Genomic DNA, 22321 nt, shown 5'->3' with positions numbered 1-22321 from the left:
AAAGCTGCTCACTTGAACTACACTTTATTATCCTTAAGAACCAAGTGTTAGCAGTGCTTGGTGGCACACACTTTTAATCCCAGCACTCGGGAGGCAGAGGCAGGAGGATCTCTGTGAGTTCGAAGCCTGGTCTACAGAGCGAGTGCCAGGACAGCCAGGGCTACACAGAGAAACCCTATCTCGAAAAACAAACAGAACTAAATGTTGTACAGAGAAAGGCAGGATAATCCAATTGGTCATTCATATAAGATAAACCAAGAAATATCTTTCCCTTCTCAGCCACAAGGCAAGAAAAGAAAAATTCCTAAAAATTCAGCACTAATGAATGACATGGTGGCCAGTCAGGGCAGTAGAGATGACTTGGGTGTCCTTTGCAATTTCCCTCACTGTGTCCAATTTCTGGTAGTTTAGTCAATCCGCAAGTTCCTTTCCCTTGATTAGGAGTGAAGAAGTAACCACCTCACGGTGACAGGCGCATTTAGGACCCAGAGGCGTGTGGTCATCTCCATGGTGACAGGCAGCCTGATTATTCTCAACTGACCTGGAGAATCTGGAAGTTGCGTGGGACTGCTGAGTGTGAGGGGGCCGCAGCCTACGCAACCGCCTGCCGTACCGCGTGGGGACGGCCACCCTCGGAACCTTCGCCTCCGGCCCACGCTCCCGCGCGGCCCTCCCCACTCCGTCCACCCTTCCATTATTTCTTCTCCGTTTTTTGACCCCTCAGGTGAGCTGGGCCTCTCGACTCAGCCTCCCGACCGTGACGTAACCTGGGAGAGGGCCGCCCCGCCCGCGGTGTGACGTCATCACGCCGCGCGGCTACCGAGCCCGGAGCCTGGAGTACCACAGAGACTGCTCCGCAGCGGCTGGTCCGGGCGGCGGCGGTGGCGCTCCGGCTGCTCAGCCGCCTGTGAGCCCCGTGTCCAGCCCATCGGCTCGGGCGGCCACAGAGCCCAGGTGAGTGGGTGCGGCCATGACACCTTGCCTTCCCCTTCTGCCCTCGGCCTGGGGCGCGGCCTTTCCAGAGCCCCGGTGCCCCCCGGGTTCGGCGGAGACGCGGTGCGGCGCCGCGGGGTTAGCGCTTGCGGTCTCAGCTTCTGTGGAGCAGCCCGTCTGCCCCGGGAAAAGGTTTCACCTGGAAGGAAAGAATTCCGCCGAGAAACAGTTAAGGAGAAGTTTATTTAACAAAGCAGAGCTACACACTCCCGAGCTTAGTGTGGGCTTTCTCGGAAGATAGGTGCGAGCAACGCATTGGGGTCTGCGTTGCCCCTTTTAAAGAAGTTTTTTCAGAGAACTAATGAGGTGCTTGGTATATCCGTGCATGGATGTGAGATGACATTCCTTCCCTCCCAAATTATAATGGACCTCATTTCCCCTTGTAGGGCACCCCCCCCCCCCCGCCAAGTGATCTTGAAAAAAATCAAACCTCAACACATTGTAATGAGGATGCAGATCCTTCTTTAACGTGCATGTTGGCGATTTGTTAAGTACTCTGATGCCTTGGTTTCTGATACACTGGGAATATCCCAAATAGAGTTTCACGGATGTTCCACCACAGAGGTGTATGCTGAACATGGGAAGGCTTAGTGCAGTTTGATTGATTTCCTTGGTTCTGGCACGCGTTAAGTCCTTACCTAACCAGGAGACACAGCCACCAAGATACAGATGGAGTTTTCCGTGATTACCGAATATCTTACCACTTGCCTACCTAGGTCGCTCTAATACTTGATGAAGGCAAGCTTGGCGTTAGCAGGGGGAGAACTCCATAATTTTTTTTCTTTAAATTTTAGACTTCTAGAATTTGGTGCCCCTCCCCCTTTCAGAATGGAACCCCTCTTTTCAGATATTAGCAGTTCTAGAATGCCCGTTCCTGAAAGGTAATGTGCTCGGGCTTTGTGCTGGGAGAGAGGTTGCTATCCCGAGGTTACTGTCAGTTTTGACACCAACCTTAAGTTCCCAGCCATAAGCTGAGTCCTGTAGCAAGACACCAGGAAAATTTCATAATCTTCAGATACTTCTGAGAAGTCAGCAAATCCCCAGAGTTTCTTGCAGCTCACAATTGGAACTATGTCGACTTAAGGAAAGGTTTTAAGAGTAAAAACCATTTACTTTCTAGAATCATCCCCTATTTTGTAAATTACATGTTGCGGAGTTGTTGGAGGGAGGGTCGAGAGTGCTTTTGATGTAACTAAACAAAAGGTGAGAACTTCAAACCTCAATTTTACTTTTCAGAAATTCTGAATGTGAACTTTGGAAGAAGAGTTTCTTTTCTTGGTCCATTTCAGGAAGTTTTGCATCCCAAGTAAAAGTTTGTTCTCATAACCACTTCCGTCGCATTCCCCAGAAATGTTCTGAGGAGGAAAATAGTGTGACTGAAGTCTGTCCACTCAGGAAAATATTCTTCTTGTTGTCTTTTTTTTTTTTTTTTTTTTTTGGTTTTTCGAGACAGGGTTTCTCTGTGGTTTTGGAGCCTGTCCTGGAACTAGCTCTTGTAGACCAGGCTGATCTCGAACTCACAGAGATCCGCCTGCCTCTGCCTCCCAAGTGCTGGGATTAAAGGCGTGCGCCACCACCGCCTGGCCTCTTGTTGCCTTTCAAATACATTGTTGTACTAAGAAGCGGCTGGGCTGCGTCCCCGGCACCCAGCCGCCCTCATGGCTAGCTTATGCCCCGAAATAATTACACCGGAATCTGTATTCTTTTAATCACTGCCTGACCCATTAGTTCCAGCCTCTTATTGGCTAGCTCTTACATATTGATCTAACCCATTTCTAATATTCTGTGTAGCACCACGAGCTGGCTTACCAGGAAAGATCTTAACCTGCGTCTGTCTGGAGTGGGAGAATCATGGCGACTCCCTGACTCAGCTTCTTTCTCCCAGCATTCTCTCTGTTTACTCCGCCTACCTAATTTTCTGTCCTATTAAAGGGGCCAAGGCAGTTTCTTTATTACTTAACCAATGAAACAACAGATAGAAAGATGACCCACCTCCATCATTTCCCCTTTTTCTGTTTAAACAAAAAATGGCTTTCACTTTAACATAGTAAGATTACATATAACAAAATAGTTATCAAGCAAGAATTACAGTTACAATATTTATATCTATTTTATCTCTTATCATAACTAAGGAAAACTATAACTATCTATCCATTCTTCAACTCTATCAAAGACTCCAGAAGGATATAATATTACCTAAGCAAACAAGAGATCCAAAACTTTAGAAATGACAGAGACATCTCACTGCCTGGACAGTCACCCAAAGTTTTTTTGTACTGTTGGGGCATTCATCTTTAACCTTTAGGCCCATAGTATCCAGCAGACACATTTTTATGAAGCAGGAAATTCCAAAGACAGTTTAGTATCTGCTGTGTCCTGTAGAAGTCTCGTAGACTCTTTCATGAATCAGGAACCCTGAAAGATCATCTCACCTTTAGGCAAGTTTAGCAGTCCTTTTTCTGAGGGTTCTCTGTGTCTGGTTTATGCAACAGTCCAGGCAAGAGCAGTTTCTTGCCCAAATGGCTATCAAACTCCATAAGGAGCCTCTTTAATGCCCATCTTTTTCTTGAAGTAGCTGGTGCTGCCAGAAGCAGACGTGTCTCATTGTCATGAAAAGCCCTAAATTATTAAAACATTAAATGCCATGTTCTGTAGTCTTTGAAAGATATGAAGAATGCCTAATTGAAATATATCTCTATATATCTAGAAAATCTAACTAACGTGACTACAAGCTTGACAATTATTGATGATTATCCATTAACAACCTATATACATTACATTTTTAAATGAACTATACAATCACAATACCTTAATCAAGATTAGAAATATGCATATACATATAACAAAATTGACCTTAAAATCCACACCAATGTAAATTATTCATATCTATATCATATCCCCCTTTAAATGTAAAAGAACATTTATAAACAATATTTGGGAATATGGGCGCAGATTTTTCTCTCCAAACTGCTTCCTGCTGAATGGGGGCGTCGTTAATTAGGTCTTTTATGGTATAACCTGTGTGCCAGGGTCATCTCAGTCGGCAGTTGAGTGAAGTAATTTTCTGAAGGTGTTCACAGCAACCTTTTAGGAGGGCGTGGTCTATCATACCATATTGGTATAGACGCAATCCACAGAGTCTCATCCTCTGTGAAAACAAAAGAAGACCCTCTCCAAAGCATCATATCCTTAGACCCATATTCTGAAATCATAATACCCTTATATCCATTTTGGTTTAGCTTGGCAGCCCATATAATGAAATGTCTCTCTGCACTTAGCTCCTTTATAGTCAAAAATTTTAAAGAAAACACAATAATATAAAGAATCCAGACTCTATTAGCACGTTGGGTGCCACTCTGTTGTAATAAAGAGCGGCAGGGCTGCGTCCCCGGCACCCGGCCGCCCGCATGGCTAGCTTATGCCCCGAAATAATTACACCGGAATCTGTATTCTTTTAATCACTGCCTGACCCATTAGTTCCAGCCTCTTATTGGCTAGCTCTTACATATTGATCTAACCCATTTCTAATATTCTGTGTAGCACCACGAGCTGGCTTACCAGGAAAGATCTTAACCTGCGTCTGTCTGGAGTGGGAGAATCATGGCGACTCCCTGACTCAGCTTCTTTCTCCCAGCATTCTCTCTGTTTACTCCGCCTACCTAATTTTCTGTCCTATTAAAGGGGCCAAGGCAGTTTCTTTATTACTTAACCAATGAAACAACAGATAGAAAGATGACCCACCTCCATCAATACATAACTACTCAATGGATGCATACAAGCGAACTCTGCAATTCTGGTCATTCTCTGATACCCATAGGGAATTGGTTCCAGGAATCCCCAGATACCAAAATCTGAGTGTGCTGGTCTTTGGTTTGGCTTGTTGACATGGAGTCCTGTCTGGCTAGGAACTCATTGTGTAGACTAGGCCTCCAGTTTGCAGTGGTCTCCCTCTGTCTCCCAAGTGCTTGGATGACAGGGGATATATATAGCACCACACCTGACTCTGAAGTCATGAGGAAGGACATGCATAGCATTTGCATAGACTCCATGCACATCCTACATCAAGGCTGTTCTGGATTACTTACCGTACCGAAAACAGTAAAATTGTTGTTTTGTGCTGGCTGGTTTTATGTCAGTGTGACACACGCTGTGGTCATCTGAGAGGAAGGAACCTTAGTTTAAAAAATGCCTGTAGAAGATCAGGGTACAGGGGCTGGAGAGATGGCTCAGCGGTTAAGAGCATTGCCTGCTCTTCCAAAGGTCCTGAGTTCATTTCCCAGCAACCACATGGTGGCTCACAACCATCTGTAATGAGGTCTGGTGCCCTCTTCTGGCCTGTAGGCATACACACAGACAGAACATTGTATACATAATAAATAAATAAATATTTTTTTTAAAAAAAAGATCAGGGTACAGTCAAGCTGGTAGGGCATTTTCTTAATTATTAGTGATTGATGGGGGAGGTCTTAGCTCACTGTGCCACCCCTGGGTTGGCGGTCCTGTGTTCTATTAAGAAAGTAGGCTGAGCCAGGTGGCACGCGGGAGGCAGAGGCACTCGGATCTCTGAGTCAAGGCCAGCCTGGTTTACAAGAGCTAGTTCCAGGACAAGCACCAAAGCTATCCAGAGAAACCCTGTCTCCAAAAAAAACCAAAGAAATAGTGCACTCCTTTAATCCTGGCACTTGAGAGGCAGAGGCAGGCAAATCTCTGTGCCCTCAAGGCCAGCGTGATCTACAGAGCAGGTTCTAGGATAACCAGGGCTACACAGAGAAACCCTGTCTCTAGAAACCAAAAAGAAAAAAAGAGAGAAAGAAAGGAAGAAAATAAATTGAGAAAGTCATCAGGAAAAAGCCAGTAAGCCATCCCTCCGTGGGCCTCTGGATTAGCTCCTACCTCCTGGAGTATCAGTTCCCACCTGGTTTGAATTCCTACCTCTGCTTCCCTCAGTGAACTGTGATGTAGGATATGTAAGCCAAATAAACCCTTACCTCCCCACATTGTTTATTTTTTGTTTGTGTTTCTTTATTCTTTTTTAACATTTTTATGTATTTATTTTTATTTATGTGCACATTTGTTTGTGTGTGGATGTCGGATCCCCTGGAACCGGGATTATAGACAGTTGTGAGCTGCCATGTTGGTGCTGGGAATTGAACCTGGGTCTTCTGGAAGAACAGCCAGTGCTCTTAACCACCAAACCATCTCTCCAGCCCGTTTGTTTTTTGAGCCAGGCTTTCCCTGTGTAACTCTGGCTGTCCTGGAACTCTCTCTCTCTAGATGAGGCTAGCCTTGAACTCAGAGTTCCCTCCTGAATGCTGCCACCATGTCCAGCTCCCAATTTCCTTTCCTTTCTTTTCTTTTCTTTTCTTTTTTTTTTTTTTTTGGTTTTTCGAGACAGGATTTCTCTGTGGCTTTGGAGCCTGTCCTGGAACTAGCTCTGTAGACCAGGCTGGTCTCGAACTCACAGAGATCCACCTGCCTCTGCCTCCCGAGTGCTGGGATTAAAGGCGTGCGCCACCATTGCCCGGCCCAATTTCCTTTCTTATTATGTTTTTTTGTTTGTTTGTTTTTTGTTTTATTTTTATCACAGCAATAATAACCCTGAATAAGACAGTGTTATTATTTAGGGAAAGTAATAAAAAGTCTGTGCATGTTCAAAATCAATACTTTTTGATTATTTTGTTCCTCGCTAGGTTGAATCCAAAGATGCAGACTAGTAGAATCCAGAGGCGGAAGAGGTACCTTGCTGGAGTTAGTGAGACTGTAGTGGAGCCAGGGTCAGGAGTGCTCTGTGCACGGCTGTTTGTGTTGAAGGAAGCCCTTCTTTTAGTTCCTGTATTTGTAAAGCTCAGTGTGTGTTCATTTTCTCATTTCTTCAAATATGATCTTTCATGTAGCTATATTGTCCAAGTATCCCTCTGTTCTTCCTTCATAGTGCTTGATGGGCGGCATTATGGCCCCTAAAGACATAATGACAAACACTCACGCCAAGTCCATCCTCAACTCAATGAACTCGCTCAGGAAGAGCAGCACCCTTTGTGATGTGACACTGAGGGTGGAGCAGAAAGACTTCCCTGCCCATCGGATTGTGCTGGCTGCTTGCAGTGACTATTTCTGTGCCATGTTCACTAGTGAGGTAAGTGCAAGTCATTCTCTTATGTCGTAGAGCACACTAGCATGTGGTGGTGATGAGACTGATCTGTCTGGCCAGCTAGGTCAGTGTCCCCTTCTTTCATTACTCTTTGTTGGGTGGCTTCTGACGGGGCTGTTCAGTCGAAGATGTGTCCCACCAGAAGACCAAGAGTGTAGGAGTCCTGCCCTGTTAGAACTTCCTAACAAGCTTTCAATAAAAATATAGATTTGAAACCAGAAGCCAGGCGGTGATGGCGCACACCTTTAATTCCAGCACTTGGGATGTAGAGCCAGACAGATCTATGTGAGTTCAAGGCCAGCCTGGTCTACAAAGATAGTTCCAGGATGGGCTTCAAAGCTACATAGAAACCCTGTCTTGAAGAAAAACAAAAACAAAAAATAAAACTTTGAAACCAGAAATTGTGGCTTACTCACATTTATAATGCCGACACTTGGGAAGCAGAAGCAGGAGGATCACCATAAATTTGAGTCCAGTGTGAGCTATAGAATAATGCCCATCTCAAAAACACTCAGCAATAAAAAAAAAAATTAGTTTGATAAACCAGTGAATTTGTATAATGTGTTAGTTAAACAGATGAGCTCTAAAGAAGACGTGATAGCTTCTTTTTTTTTTTTTTAAAGATTTTGTTATAAGTTTTGGTTTTGCCCAACCACTGGGCATGCTTTAGTGAAACCTTTCACTATTAGGATAAGAATTTGTGCTGTAGCAAGCTGATGGCAGAACATGCTGGCCTTTCAGGGGAAGAGGCTAAAACCTGGTTTTAGCCTATGGAAAAATGATCTGCCATAAATCAAACAATGAAGGGAAAGCTATATAGTACACACTGTAAGTAAAGCATAGGTCTCTGAACAAATGAAGATAGGTTTCATCTGTATCCCAGAATCTAAACAATATTTATATGTATAATTTAGCTGTTGTTTGGTTTAAATGGGCTTTATTGGGAAATGTTATCATTTTTACTATTTTCTACAGAGAAAATATTTTCCAGTTTCAGATAACTCTGGATTTTGAATTATACCTGTTTTTCTGTTCAGGCTGTCTGTGTATTGTACATAAACTGTTTGTACCTTCAGATCACTCACTGTATAAAGTACTGCATTATGCCGTAATAAAGATACTAATGGCTTTAAAAAAAAAAAAGATTTTGTTATATATGCAGTGTTCTGCCTGCATGCATGCCTGCAGACCAGAAGAGGATACCAGATCTCGTTACAGATGGCTGTGAGCTACCATGTGGTTGCTGGGAATTGAACTCAGGACTTTTGGAAGAGCAGGCATTGCTCTTAACCTCTAAGCCATCTCTCCAGGCCCTGGCTTCCTCTGTTAAATTACCAATAATCGTAGAAAAGGAGTATTCCTTCCACCAATGTAGATATAAGGGTGATTTCAAGTGAGGAGAAGTGAATGTAATGAATGGCTGTGCGATATTAGCTTAGCCTGGTGTGGGAGCACATGCCTGTAATGCCAGCATTAGGAGCTGAGAACAAGGTCAGGAGTTCAAGGCTGGCCTCATGGTGAGACCCAGTCTCATAAAAACCACAAACAAGTACAGGGGATGTAGTTTAGTTGGTCTAGTGAGTGTCATCATACACAAAGCTGTAAGTTCAACACCATTCTTGCCTTCATGCAGAGTTTTAGGTCATTCTAGGCTTTATGAGACATCTCCAAAAACAAAATTAATTAAAAAAAACCAATAACAACAAAAACAGGACCAACAAGATGGTTCATCAGGTAAAGATACTTTCTACCACCAGACCTGATAGACCTGATTTCAATCCCTGGGACCCACATGATGGAAGGAGAGAATAAACTCTGGCCTTTGTGTGTGTGTCTGTCTGTCTGTGTACATTCGAGATGGCTAGGCCTGTAAGGAGCCTGATGTGACTCCTGAGTTTGATCCCCAGAACCCACATAAATGTAGAAGAAAAGAACCCATTGGCCTCCATACATGCAGGGCACGTGAGTTGTGAAGAATATAAAGCTAGGGGCTGGAGAGATGGCTCAGTGGTTAAGAGCATTACCTGCTCTTCCAAAGGTCCTGAGTTCAATTCCCAGCAACCACATGGTGGCTCACAACCATCTGTAAAGAGGTCTGGCGCCCTCTTCTGGCCTGCAGACATACACACAGACAGAATATTGTATACATAATAAATAAATAATTTAAAAAAAAAAAAAAGAATATAAAGCTAATTGGTTTTCTGGCTTAAACTATTTTATGGTGGATAAGTGAATAAAATTGTAATTGATAGTGAAAGTATAAAACCCTAAGGGAAGTGCCACAGCTTCAGAATCGCCATCCTATGTTGGAAGTTCATTGAGATAGAGAATTTGGGACCCGGCAAATGTCTGGCTAATCTGTCTGTATGATACTTTTATTTGTGAGTTCATTACAATAAAGTGGGTGGTTTCTTTTAAGTTTCTAAAAAGTAAAAATAAAAATATTTGAACAAATATTTATAAATACTTTTAAGTTTAAGATATATGAATAATTATGTATTTAAACTTAGACATATGTCTTTTTCTTTTCTTTTTTGGTTTGTTTTTGTTGTTGTTTCGTTTGTTTTTTTCAGGATAGGGTTTCTCTATAGCTTTGTTTTTTTGTTTTCTTTTTAATTTATTTATTTATTATGTATACAACATTCTGCCTCGATGTATGCCCGCACGCCACAGGAGGGCGCCAGATCTCAGTACAGATAGTTGTGAGCCACCATGTGGTTGCTGGGAATTGAACTCAGGACCTCTGGAAGAGCAGTCAGTGCTCTTAACCTCTGAGCCATCTCTCCAGCCCTCTCTATAGCTTTGGAGCCTGACCTGGAACTTACTTTGTAGACCAGGGTGGTCTTGAACTTACAGAGATCTGCTGGGATTAAAGTCGTGTGCCATCACTGCCTGGCTAGATATATATTTGAATATTTCATTATGCTGAATTTTTAGTTTTTGTTTGTTTTTAAAAGTTAAAATATAATCCCAGCACTTGGGAGGCAGAGGCAGGTGGATCTCTGTGAGTTCGAGACCAGCCTGGTCCTACAGAGCTAGTTCCAGGACAGGCTCCAAAACCACAGAGAAACCCTGTCTCGAAAAACCAAAAAAAAAAAAAAAAAAAAGTTAAAATAATGAGCTGAGCGGTGGTGGTGCTGCATGCCTTTAATCCCCGCAGAGGCAGGCGGATCTCTGTGAGTTCGAGACCAGCCTGGTCTACAAGAGCTAGTTCCAGGACAGACTCCAAAGCTACAAAGAAACCCTGTCTTGAAAAAAAAAAAAAAAAAAAAGTTAAAAATGTATGTGTGTGTGCCTGCATGAATTTATGTGCATCATATTCAAGCAGTTGTCTTTAGAGTCCAGAGAGTGTCAGGTCCCCTGGAGCTGAGTATCAGTGGTGGTGCCTCCTGTTGTAGGTGCTGAAAGAAGTAAGCACTTTCAGCCATCTCCAACCCTCTGGTTTGGCGTGTGCACATCAGTTTTTGAGACAGAATCTTGCTGTATACCCAAGTTGGTCTGAAATATTCCATCTTTCTGCCTCAGCCTCCTCAACAGAGATTATAGGCATGTGCCACCCATGCCTGGCTATGATAAGACTCTTTAGAAAGTATCTCTAACTACCAGTATTTTCTTTTTTTCTTTTTTTTTTTTTGGTTTTTCGAGACAGGGTTTCTCTGTGGTTTTGGAGCCTGTCCTGGAACTAGCTCTTATAGACCAGGCTGGTCTCGAACTCACAGAGATCCGCCTGCCTCTGCCTCCCAAGTGCTGGGATTAAAGGCGTGCGCCACCACCGCCCGGCCAGTATTTTCTTTAGTTAGTACCCGTCACTATAATGAAGAAGTAGTTGCTAGAACCAGATAGAAGAGGAAGTATCATAATAACTCTATTTATGTGTCCAGTTACAATGCCACATTTGTCACACACAGAGCTTGAGCTACATACAGGTGAGCTTGCCTAGAGGCTGGTAGAAATAGAAAGCTGGCAGGTCATTCTGGCTAGCCCAGGCTAATTTAAAAACTGTCTTGAATAGCACGACAGCACAGATCTCTAGCCTGTACTGTTGTCTATAATGTCTGTCCCCAGAGCATTGGCATTTAGCGGGTAAGGGGTGTTAACCAGAAGTGCTGAGCATGGTATGGGCTGAGACTCCTAGCTGTTGATTGTATATTATATGTCCTGTTTGCTGTCATCTTGGAGAAAGTTGCTGTACTGTTTTTTTAACATTGAGAAATTTATAGAGTATATATAACTATAAAATAACTCACTTCTTCTCATACACATTTCATTCTTTTTTTATTTTTTAAATGGAACTTCTCTGCCTGTCCTAGAACTCCTGTAGAGCAGGCTGGCCTTGAACTCGGAGATCTGGCTGCCTCTACGTGGGATTAAAGACAATATGTACCACTAATGATTTTTTTTTTCTTTGTATATGGGATTTGTCTTGTAAAGAATGTTTTTTGTTACTCTCTGGGCTGATGGAGAAATCAATGATGATAATTTAGTTAATAATGGAAGTATGTAAGAGTGTTGTGGTCGGTGTGTGTGTGTGTGAGCACCTGTGGGCCTAAGTGTGCTCACCCTTTGAGGCCATTGTCAGATGTCCTTCGTCACTCTCCACCTTACTTTTGAGACAGGGTCTCTTCCCTAAACTGTGCTTGTCATTTGATTGGCAAATGAGTGGTGGGATCTGCCTGTCTCTGCCCTAAGGCTCTGAGATCACAGGTCTATATCAGTATCTTGAAGAATTAAAAGATCGTTCTTTTCTACTTCATGAATTTTCAGCTTTCAGAGAAGGGGAAGCCATATGTTGACATTCAAGGGTTAACTGCTTCTACCATGGAAATCCTGTTGGACTTTGTGTACACAGAAACGGTACATGTGACAGTGGAGAATGTTCAAGAACTGCTCCCTGCAGCCTGTCTACTTCAGCTGAAAGGTACAGTCCATAAAAGGTGCCCTTATTCATGGCTCATTGGCCCTGGAAGTGTTTTTTATTGATGTAGAATTAACCAAGAGACTTTCAGAGACCCATCTAGAAGCATGACTTTTGAATCTTGGAGCATGAAAGATCAGGTGTATTTAAGAACAATGCAAAAGAAACTCTCCAAATATGAGTATTTGGCTCTTGTAAAAGAAACATTTAAACTTTTCCTGTTTGTGAAAATATGGAAGAGTCAGGTGTGGTGGCTAACAGCTATAATCTAGCACTTAGTAAGCAGAGACAGGAGGATTGTGTGAGTTTCAAGCAAATTTAATCTATAAAATGAGACTGTGTCTCGAAACCAAACCAAAGGGCTGACGAGATGTCCAGTGGTTAAGAGTATGAGCTGATCTTCAGGGGGACCTGTGTTTGGGTCCCAGCACCCACTTGGTGACTCACAACTCTTTGTAACTCCATTTTCAGGGAATCTGATGCCCTCTTCTGGGCACTGGACATGAACATGCTACACAGATACATGTGGGCAAAGCACCCATATACAAGAGATAATTAAACCAAACCAAACATTTCCTTAAGACATACATGCATACATACTTACATAGTACTCGTGTTAGAATTGCCAAGAAACTGATAGCATTTATTGCCTGCAGAGATGCTGTCTGTTTACCTTGTCATTGGATGACTGTGGGAATAGAGCCTAAGAGTACTTGTCATTATAAACCTTTTGATATCTTTGGGCAGGGTGAGATAGGGTTTCTCTGTGTAGCCTGCCTGATTGTCCTGGAACTCACTCTGTAGAACAGGCTGGCCTTGAACTCACAGAGATCTACCTGCCTCTGCCTCCTCAGTGCTGGGATTAAAGGCGCGTGCCACCATTGCCTGGCTACCTTTTTATATCTTTAAGTCTTGGAATCATGTAAAATGTCTTTTAAAAAAAAATTATTTAGGTTTATTTTTATTACTTTTTATGTGTATAAGTGTTATGACCTTTGGTGGCCACAGAGAGTCAAAAGAGGGTGTCAGATCCTCTAGAACTGGAGTTACAGGCAGTTATGATCTGTGTTCTCGATGCTGGGAACTAAACCTAGCTTACCTTCAAAAGTGACAAGTGCTTTTAATGGCTGAGCCATGCTCCAGTTCCCTTTTTGGTTTTGGATTTTTAAGACAGGGTCTCACTGTGTAACTGTGGCTGTCTGGGAACTCACTGGTCAAACTGGCCTCAATCTCAAGCATATCTGCCTGCCTCTGCCTCCTGAGAGCTGGGATTAAAGGCTTGTACCTCCATGCCTGTCTTAAAATAGCTGTTAAAAATAAAGTTTACGGGGGCTGGAGAGATGGCTCAGTGGTTAAGAGCATTGCCTGCTCTTCCAAAGGTCCTGAGTTCAATTCCCGGCAACCACATGGTGGCTCACAACCATCTGTAATGAGGTCTGGTGCCCTCTTCTGGCCTGCAGACATACACACAGACAGAATATTGTATGCATAATAAATAAATATTAAAAAAAAATAAAATAAAATAAAGTTTACGCCGGGCGGTGGTGGCGCACGCCTTTAATCCCAGCACTTGGGAGGCAGAGGCAGGCGGATCTCTGTGAGTTCGAGACCAGCCTGGTCTACAAGAGCTAGTTCCAGGACAGGCTCCAAAAACCACAGAGACCCTGTCTTGAAAAACAAAATAAATAAATAAATAAATAAAGTTTACCTGGCACTTGGGAAGGATAGGCAACATGAGCTATGTAGGTAGACCATGTCTCAAAAAATAAAATAAAATAAAATTTAAATTAATGCATAACAGTTATAGTTTAATTTTCACTGCATTAATGATGCCCCCCCTTCCAGTTTCCAGTCCGTGTTTTTTTGTTTTGTTTTGTTTTTGTGTATGTGTGTACTTATCTTTTATTTTGGTCTACACTGTATAGACAAGGCTGACCCTGAGCTGTATCCCCGCCGGTCCTAATTCTGTCTTCTTGCCTCAGCCTCTTAAGTACTAGGATTCCAGTTGTGGGCCAGGAAAACTAGCCAGTCTGTCTCTTTTAACCTCCAATTATGTATATCCACATAATTGAAACATTTTTACTGTTTGTTTGTTTTGTTTAGGTAAGTCTCACTGTGTAGTTCAAGCTGGCCGTGAGTTTATGATCCTTGGTAGCCTTCTGAATTGCTGGGATTGCAGGCACAAACCACGTTGCCCAGTCTACATTCTCCACTTGTAATACAAGATTGAAGTAAAGTGGAACACCCTCAGTACAGAGTTATAAAGTTAAGAATTAAGTTTATGCAAGATAATGTGGCACACACCTTTAATGGCAGCACTCAGGAGGCAGGTGCAGGCGGATATTTTTGAGTTTGAGTCTAGTCTGGTCTGCATCGTAAGTTCCAGGCTAGCCAGGGCTACATAGTAAGACCCTACCTCAGAAAAACAAAACAAAAAGACCTGAGTTCATGCATTGCACTTTTTCTTTTTTCTAGTGCCAGGGACTGAGCCCAGGGCCTGTGCTGAGCTGCTGCATGGGCAGAGCTGCTCTTCTGTTACGCCGCATCCCAAGCGTCTATTCTGAATTCCCCGTTAGAAAATTATGCGATTCTTTTTCCTCACTGGAGGGGTTGTTTAGTTTTCGAGACATGCTTTCTCTGTGTTACACCCTGACTGTCTTAGAACTTGGTTTGTAGACCGGGCTGTCCTCTAACTCACAGATCCACCTGTCTCTGCCTCCCAAGTGCTGGTATTAAAGTGTGTGCCACCATACCCTGCCTCTCTGGAGTTTTAAAATAAGTTTGATATAGGAACTAGAGAGATGGCTCAGTACTTAAGAGCACTTTTCTTCCAGAGAACTTGGGTCCAATTCCCGGCACTCAACATGGTGACTCACAACTGCCTTTAGCTCCAGTCCTAAGGGATCTGACAAGTATGACCTCTTTGGGCACGGCATGCTACAGTGCGTTTACCTACATGAAAACCTAGTACTTATATACGTAAAATAAAAATAAATAAATCTGAAAACAAAACTTTATATAGAGTAGAAAATGAGAGTGTTGTAATTTAGTGGCTGTTTTTAGATGGGTTCCGATAGCTAAGAATTTACAGTTTCTGATGGCACGAGTGTCCTGGAAACTAGGTTGAACTTACTATACTCATTTCAGAGATGAAGCAAAAGCAGATATAAAGGGCTTTTAAAAGTGACATAGTACATAAGACAGAGATAATATTGGAATGCCTTAACCATAAATTTTCTAATTTGTATGTTAAAGTGTGGAGCCAGTGTTCTTCTGATAACATGTAGAGAAGATGCTAAGATCCAAGAATGTGCAGCCACTTCACACTTGGCCAAGTATCCTGAAGTCTGTTCACTGCCTATGTTTGTCCTAGGTGTGAAACAAGCCTGCTGCGAGTTCTTAGAAAGTCAGTTGGACCCTTCTAATTGCCTGGGTATCAGGGATTTTGCTGAAACTCACAATTGCGTTGACCTGATGCAAGCAGCTGAGGTTTTTAGCCAGAAGCATTTTCCTGAAGTGGTACAGCATGAAGAGTTCATTCTGCTGAGTCAAGGAGAGGTGGAAAAGCTAATCAAGTGCGATGAAATTCAGGTACAGCTTTGGCTTCTGTTACAGTTTCTTTAAAACTGAGCCATTACAAAAATTACAGAGCAGGTGGACTCACTGTGTCCACCTTACGGCTTCATAATCATATACCCAGATTATTGCCAAAGGTTTTAGTTTATTTGCATTTTGTGAAGGAAAAAAATCTGCTCCCTTTCCTTTATCAAATATACTTATTCCAGTGGTAAAAATTAAATAAACAGAAATTGAGAATTAGGTGAATTTCTATGCTATACTTTCACCCACCAGCTGTGTAGTTTGTGGTATATAGGTATGATTAGATTGAAAAGGGAGTGAAGAATCCAATAGAGGGCTGATGGGTGTCTTTGAAGCAGGTAGCTTTAATCTCCAGTGGACTAGATCTTTAGTTAGTAGCTTCTAGAAAGATACCCAGAGCCAAGTGCTGTGTTCTTTTTACCTGTTGAGTTTTTTTCTTCATTGAAATAATTACCAAACTTCTGTTCCTCAGTTTAGATGAGATGCATTAGAAAATATCAGGCTTGGTTTAATACATATATATATATGCTGTAGTAGTTTGCTACTTAAAGAAATTCTATGGCCAATCCAGGTTTGCTGTTGCATACCTGTAATCTCAGTACTCAAGAAGCTGCTGAGACAGAAGGATCATGAGCTTGCCTTGGCAACATAGTGAGACCTTGTCTCAAAAAAAAAAAAAAAGAAAGAAAGGAAGAAAGAATAAATGAAAAAAAGCACCATAGGAGAAAAGAACTCTATGATATACTTTGTGTAAATCAAATGGTCTTTGTCCTGAATTGGTTAGAAAATGAATTTTTATGTTACAAAATAGAAGGTTTTAAGTATACTTTTATTGATGAGGATTTATTAAAGTATAGAGCCAGGATTCAAGTCCAGGCAGTCAGCTAGATGTGATGTTACACATCTGTAAGTCTAGGGTTTGGGAGGTAGAGCTGGAAGTTCAAAGCTATCCTGGGCTACAGAAGAAACTCTGTCTCAAAGAACCAAGGAAAGAAAATAAAAGGACAAATTTTAAAGTTGGATGTGATATGTCACCTGTATTTCCAGCACTTAGGAGTGGAGGAAGACAACCAGTTTAAAACCTTCCTTTAGGGCTGGAGAGATGGCTCAGTGGTTAAGAGCATTGCCTGCTCTTCCAAAGGTCCTGAGTTCAATCCCCAGCAACCACGTGGTGGCTCACAACCATCTGTAAAGAGGTCTGGCGCCCTCTTCTGGCCTTCAGTCATACAGACAGAATATTGTATACATAATAAATAATATTAAAAAAAAAACCTTCCTTTACTACATAGTATCAGGCTAGCCTGGGCTATATGAGACAAGCCCCTCCTCCTTTATTAAAATGGAAAGACCTACTTTTCTTTTTCTTTTTTTAATGTGCATTGGTGTTTTGCCTGTATGAGAGTGTCAGACTCCCTGAAACTGGAGTTACAGACACTTGTGAACTGCCATGTGGGTGCTAGGAATTGAACCTGGGTCCTGTGGAAGAACATCTAGTGCTCTTAACCACTGAGCCATCTCTCCAGCCCCCATGAGACCCTTTTTGTAACAATACCATCATCACCCCATACAGACCATGTGTTCTCCAGACCTTTCCCCCACCATAGAGCTGTGAGCTCACCACCAGCTGCCCAGTTTGTTTCTGACTGTTCTCATCAGGATATTAGCACAAACATCAGTCATTTTGGACCTCTTGTAGAATCTGGATAAAATAAAATGGAACAGAACAAGCAAATAGCTAACTATTCAGGCCAAGATGAAAAACAACTTGAGCATTCTTTTATGTAGTTTTCCTTCCCCATATATTAAGACTGGCCTTTGCTTTTTTTTTTTTTTTCAGGAATGACAACAAAAATTTTTTTTTCCTGATTTATAAACCAGCTCTGAATTACAGCCAGATGTCTTGACTTCCACTTGATAAATAGCACTTCCTCTTACTAAATAAAACAATAGGAGCCACACATGGTGGTGCCGTCTGCAATTCCATAACTGACAGTGGGAAGGTGGTATCATGAGGTTCAGGGGTTCAAGACCAGGCGGTGGCGCACTCCTTTAATCCCAGCACTTGGGAGGCAGAGGCAGACGAATCTCTGTGAGTTTGAGGCCAGCCTGGTCTATAAGAGCTAGCTCCAGGACAGGTTCCAAAGCTACAGAGAGTAATTCTGCCTCGAAACCCTCCCCCAAAACCCAAACAAACAGAAAAAAAAAAAAAAAGGTTAAAAGACAGTGGGAAGCAGTGTATCATACTGACTGAAACAGCATGGGTTTTGCAGTCAGACTTGGTTCTAACATCTGTGATGTGTTACCTCATGGTTAGCCTTTGTTTTTATCTTCTATAAAATATAGATCATATTAGCTCTTACTGCACAGGACTATCTCAAGCATTAAATGACAGTGTCTTGTCTGACACTTAAGAAAAGGTCTTTGTGAAGAATTTATTTTCCCCGTTATGAATCATTAACCTCTCTCCACATTTAGCAGTTTCTCTACAATTTTAATTGACTTGTTTTAAACAGAAAGACAGTTTTTCTTAATAATGGCTGTCCTGCATCTTCCCCAGCTTCGTGTAAGATGATTGCCTTGATCTTCCACATGCTTCCCCAGAACTACCATAGCTGAAGTCTAGCCTTGATCTTCCACATGCTTCCCCAGAATTACCATAGCTGAAGTCTAGCCTTGATCTTCCACATGCTTCCCCAGAACTACCATAGCTGAAGTCTAGCCTGTTGTACCAGAGAAGACTTGAACCCGTCCTCTAGCCCTAGCACTTTGGAGTGTTCTCCCCATGGTCACCACAGCAGTTTTTGCAAACATGTTGATACTGTCCTGTACAACCAGGACAGCAGTATCAAAAGATATCAGTTGCTCTTTCTGATGCCCTCAGAAGTCCACTGCTTACCCCCAGCTCTGTCACCACTCTTCCTCCTTTCACTAGACTAGAACGCTAAAATGTCCCCTAGTATCAGTTCTTTTTGTTCTAGATTAGTGTTGTGTGATAGAAAATTCTTTCAAGATGGATTAAATTCCTTTGTCTAGTCTGATAGCCATGGGGCATGTTGCTGTTGGGTTTAGGGATGTGACTAGTGCAGCTAAGAAGCTGAACTCTGTTTATTTTAGTTAGGTGCCACTCCTGTGAGAGGACAGGTGGGCCATAACTTCTGGGTGCACTCTTCTTTTTCCCAGAGTGTCTTAGGGATTTTGAGGTGAGATCTTATTCTACATCCTTAGCTGGCGCTGAACTCACTGTGTAACCACCCTCGTGCCTCAGCCTTTCAAGTGCTGGGGTTGTCAGTGTATGCTGCCACTTCTGGCCCTTTGAGTACTCTCTTTCTTATTCTTCCTGGCTATTTGCTACTTTTCCATCAAATTTCAGCTTACTACTTTAGGGAGATTTTTCCTGACTTACCCGCCTGTTGTTTTAACTTTGGCACACTTGACTGCACCTTAATCTAATACTATTTCAACCAGCAACTGCAACTCCACAGTTACCAACCTGCTTCTCTGGCCATGATCTGACTACTCAGGCCGCAGCCTGGTGGGAATTCTGTTCCCACAGTTCTGTTGCTGCCATGAAAGGTGGCTTTAAGTGAATCTCTGTCGTTCTATTTATAAATGAGACTAGAGAGTCAAAGGCTGGCATCAACCTGCCAACTCAGAGTCTGAGTAGCAACAGCGAGCCTTCTCTCCTTGCTGGAGTGTCTCCAAAAGAGAGTGTCCTACTTTGCTAAAACAGAAATGAAATCCCTCCCTACTCCTTCTGGTGCCTCCTTATTATCTCTTCCAGATGCCCTCTGATGCTCTTTGATCATTTTTTATCAACTAACTGCTAACCCAGCCTCCTGACCCAAGGTTAATTTTATTTAACACAAATGGAAATTCTGGGTTCTTGTATTTTATCTGTTGCTTTCATTGGTTAACTAATAAAGAAAACTGCCTTAGCCCATTTGATAGGCCAAACCTTAGGTGGGTGGAGTAAACAAAAGAGAAGGCTGGGAGAAAGAAGCCGAGTCAGGAGTCGCCATGATTCTCCCACTCCAGACAGACACAGGTTAAGATCCTCCCTGGTAAGCCAGCTCGTGGGGCTACACAGAATATTAAAAATGGGTTAGATCAATATGTAAGAGCTAGCCAATAAGAGGCCGGAACTAATAGGCCAGACAGTGTTTAAAAGAATACAGTTTCTGTGTAATTATTTTGGGGCATAAGCCATGCGGGCGGCTGAATGCCGGGGACGCAGCCCTGCCGCTCTTATTACAACAAGAATGTGATTGAATAACCCCCAACATTTCCCCCTTTTTGTCTGAGTAAAAAGGAAAGATTTAAACTCTAACACAATAAAACTATATCAAATAAGATATCAAGTAGATCAGTAAGAACAATTATCAAATAAGGATTACATTCACAATGTCCAATCCATTTGTATTTGGCAAATTCAGAAAAATTGCTCTCACCCAGTCTCTCTTGGTGTGTCTAAAGTGGTACCTAATTTACTTTGTGTCCTAACTTTTATTGCTAACCACAAACTATCTTTTTAGACCTCAAAACATTTTCTTAGATAAACAATTTAAGCTTTTACGTCTCTCAACTTCATACACTTTTTTTTTTTTTTTTTTTTTTTTTTTGGTTTTTTTCGAGACAGGGTTTCTCTGTGGTTTTGGAGCCTGTCCTGGAACTAGCTCTTGTAGACCAGGCTGGTCTCGAACTCACAGAGATCTTCATACACTTTATACCTCTTTTGTGAGTTTCTTTTCTGAATTTGGTAACAAGGAAAACTGTAACTACAGCATCTCGTGTTCAGCTCCATCAGAGACCCAGGAAGGATCTAATAGTACTATTACCTGAGTAAGCAGGAAGTGCAGAGAAATAACTTCCAAAGCTATAGAAATGACAGAAGCATCTGGCTGCCTGCACAGCCACCAAGGCTCCTCTGCAATGTTGGTGTACCCATCTTTGGCCTACAGGCTCAAAATATCTGACAGACTTTTCTGTGAAGCAGGATTTTTGAAGGATTGTCTTACCTTGACTTGGCAGAGTTCAGCAGTCACCTTTTTTTTGTGTCCTGCTCACCCAATTTAGACAGCATAGTGTCATCTGTCAAGGCAAGGGCAGTTTCTTACCCAATGACTGACTTGCCACAATAAAAGCAAATTCCATATGGAGGTTTTTCGATGCCCATCATCCACCCCCCCCTTTTTTTTTTTTAAGTAAATTGGTGCTGACAAGAGCAGATGTGTCTCATTGTCATGAAAAGTCTTAGGTTACTAAAATATCTTTTTTTTTGGTTTTTGACACAGGGTTTCTCTGCATATCTTTGGAGCCTATCCTGGAACTCACTCTGTAGACCAGGCTGGCCTCAAAGTCACAGAGATCCACCTACTTCTGCCTCTTGAGTGTTGGGGTTAAAGGCATGCACCACCACTGCCCAGCTATTAAAACGCCTTAAATGCCATATTCTATAAGTCTCTTAAGTGTTTGAAGACCACCTATCTATCTAAAATATATCTGTGTTTAACTTTGGAAACATGTCTAACTACAAATTTGATTGTTATAGTTGACTAACTACTAGGCTGTATTTCTTTCTTTCTTTTTTCTTTTGGTTTTTCGAAACAGGGTTTCTCTGTGTTGCTTTGGAACCTGTCCTGGAACTCACTCTGTAGACCAGGCTGACTTCAAACTCACAGAGATCCACCTGCCTCTGCCTCCTAAGTGCTGGGATTAAAGGCGTGCGCCACCACCCGGCTTAGGCTGTATTTCTTAATTATACATTTTTAAATAAGCTGCAAAGGTAAAACACCTTAAACAAGAACAGAAACATATATAGTATAACAAAAATAACCTTAAATTTATATCAGTATACAAAAATGTCTTAAATAAGAGTAGAAATAGAAATATATATATGTATAGTGTAGCAAAAATAACCTTCTATTTGTATCAGTATGCAAAAACACCTTAAAGAAAAGTAGGAATATATATGGAGTATGTTCTAACAAAAATAACCTTAAATTTGTATCAGTATACAAAAATTCATACCAGTTTAAAATATTTGTTTTTTAGTTTAAAGTATATTTAATAATTTACTCTTTTATCCTATCCTTGTTATTTTTGTCTCATATCTCTGCTACTTTCATACATAATTTTAATCACAGCCAGAGTATACTAATTAATAGTTGATAGTCCTGGAAGGATGAGACGAGCCCATAAGATGAAGGCCAAGCCTGGCCTACAAGAACTGTATTTGATCTGTCCACTTTTATGTAGTCTGCTGCAGTGCAGTCAGTGCTTGGCACTTAGTAGAAGCTGAGTAAATCCATCACATGGTAGATCACGCACATTGTGTCTGCTTTCCAATGTAACACAGTTCTTGGGAAACAGTGTGCAAGATGGTGTTTTTGTTTGCTCTCCTCTGTCCACAGTCAACGCTCTGACAGACGGCTCAGATTACATATGCACAGAGACTGCAGAGAATATAGGGCCTACACATAGGAGTCTGTCTTTGGAAAATCCTACTTGTTGTGTCTATTGCTTTCCTGGTGCAAAGTACGGGCTTTAGAGGGTGTGTCTTTTTATCTACTTGCCATGTATAGTCTAAGTTCCCAAGTATATATATATATAATAAATAAATATATCAGTATATATATATATATCATGCTATATATCACAAATAGCAC

General features: G+C 42.0%; 1 protein-coding gene across 1 annotated transcript in view; it reads left to right on the top strand.

The window, feature by feature from the left end:
- The first annotated feature begins 806 nt into the window (after positions 1-806).
- The window catches only part of Klhl12 (kelch like family member 12), a 40105-nt gene continuing 18590 nt past the window's right edge, over positions 807-22321 (top strand). Inside the window, exons 1-4 of the mRNA XM_057769618.1 lie at positions 807-954; positions 6926-7126; positions 11906-12059; positions 15430-15647. Coding sequence (XP_057625601.1) covers positions 6932-7126; positions 11906-12059; positions 15430-15647 — 567 coding nt within the window. The 5' untranslated portion in view covers positions 807-954; positions 6926-6931. The remainder of the gene's footprint in view (positions 955-6925; positions 7127-11905; positions 12060-15429; positions 15648-22321) is intronic.

Source organism: Chionomys nivalis, chromosome 5 (assembly GCF_950005125.1).
Source record: "Chionomys nivalis chromosome 5, mChiNiv1.1, whole genome shotgun sequence".
Classification (NCBI taxonomy): Eukaryota; Metazoa; Chordata; class Mammalia; order Rodentia; family Cricetidae; genus Chionomys; species Chionomys nivalis.
This window is presented reverse-complemented; position numbering and strand designations above follow the sequence as displayed.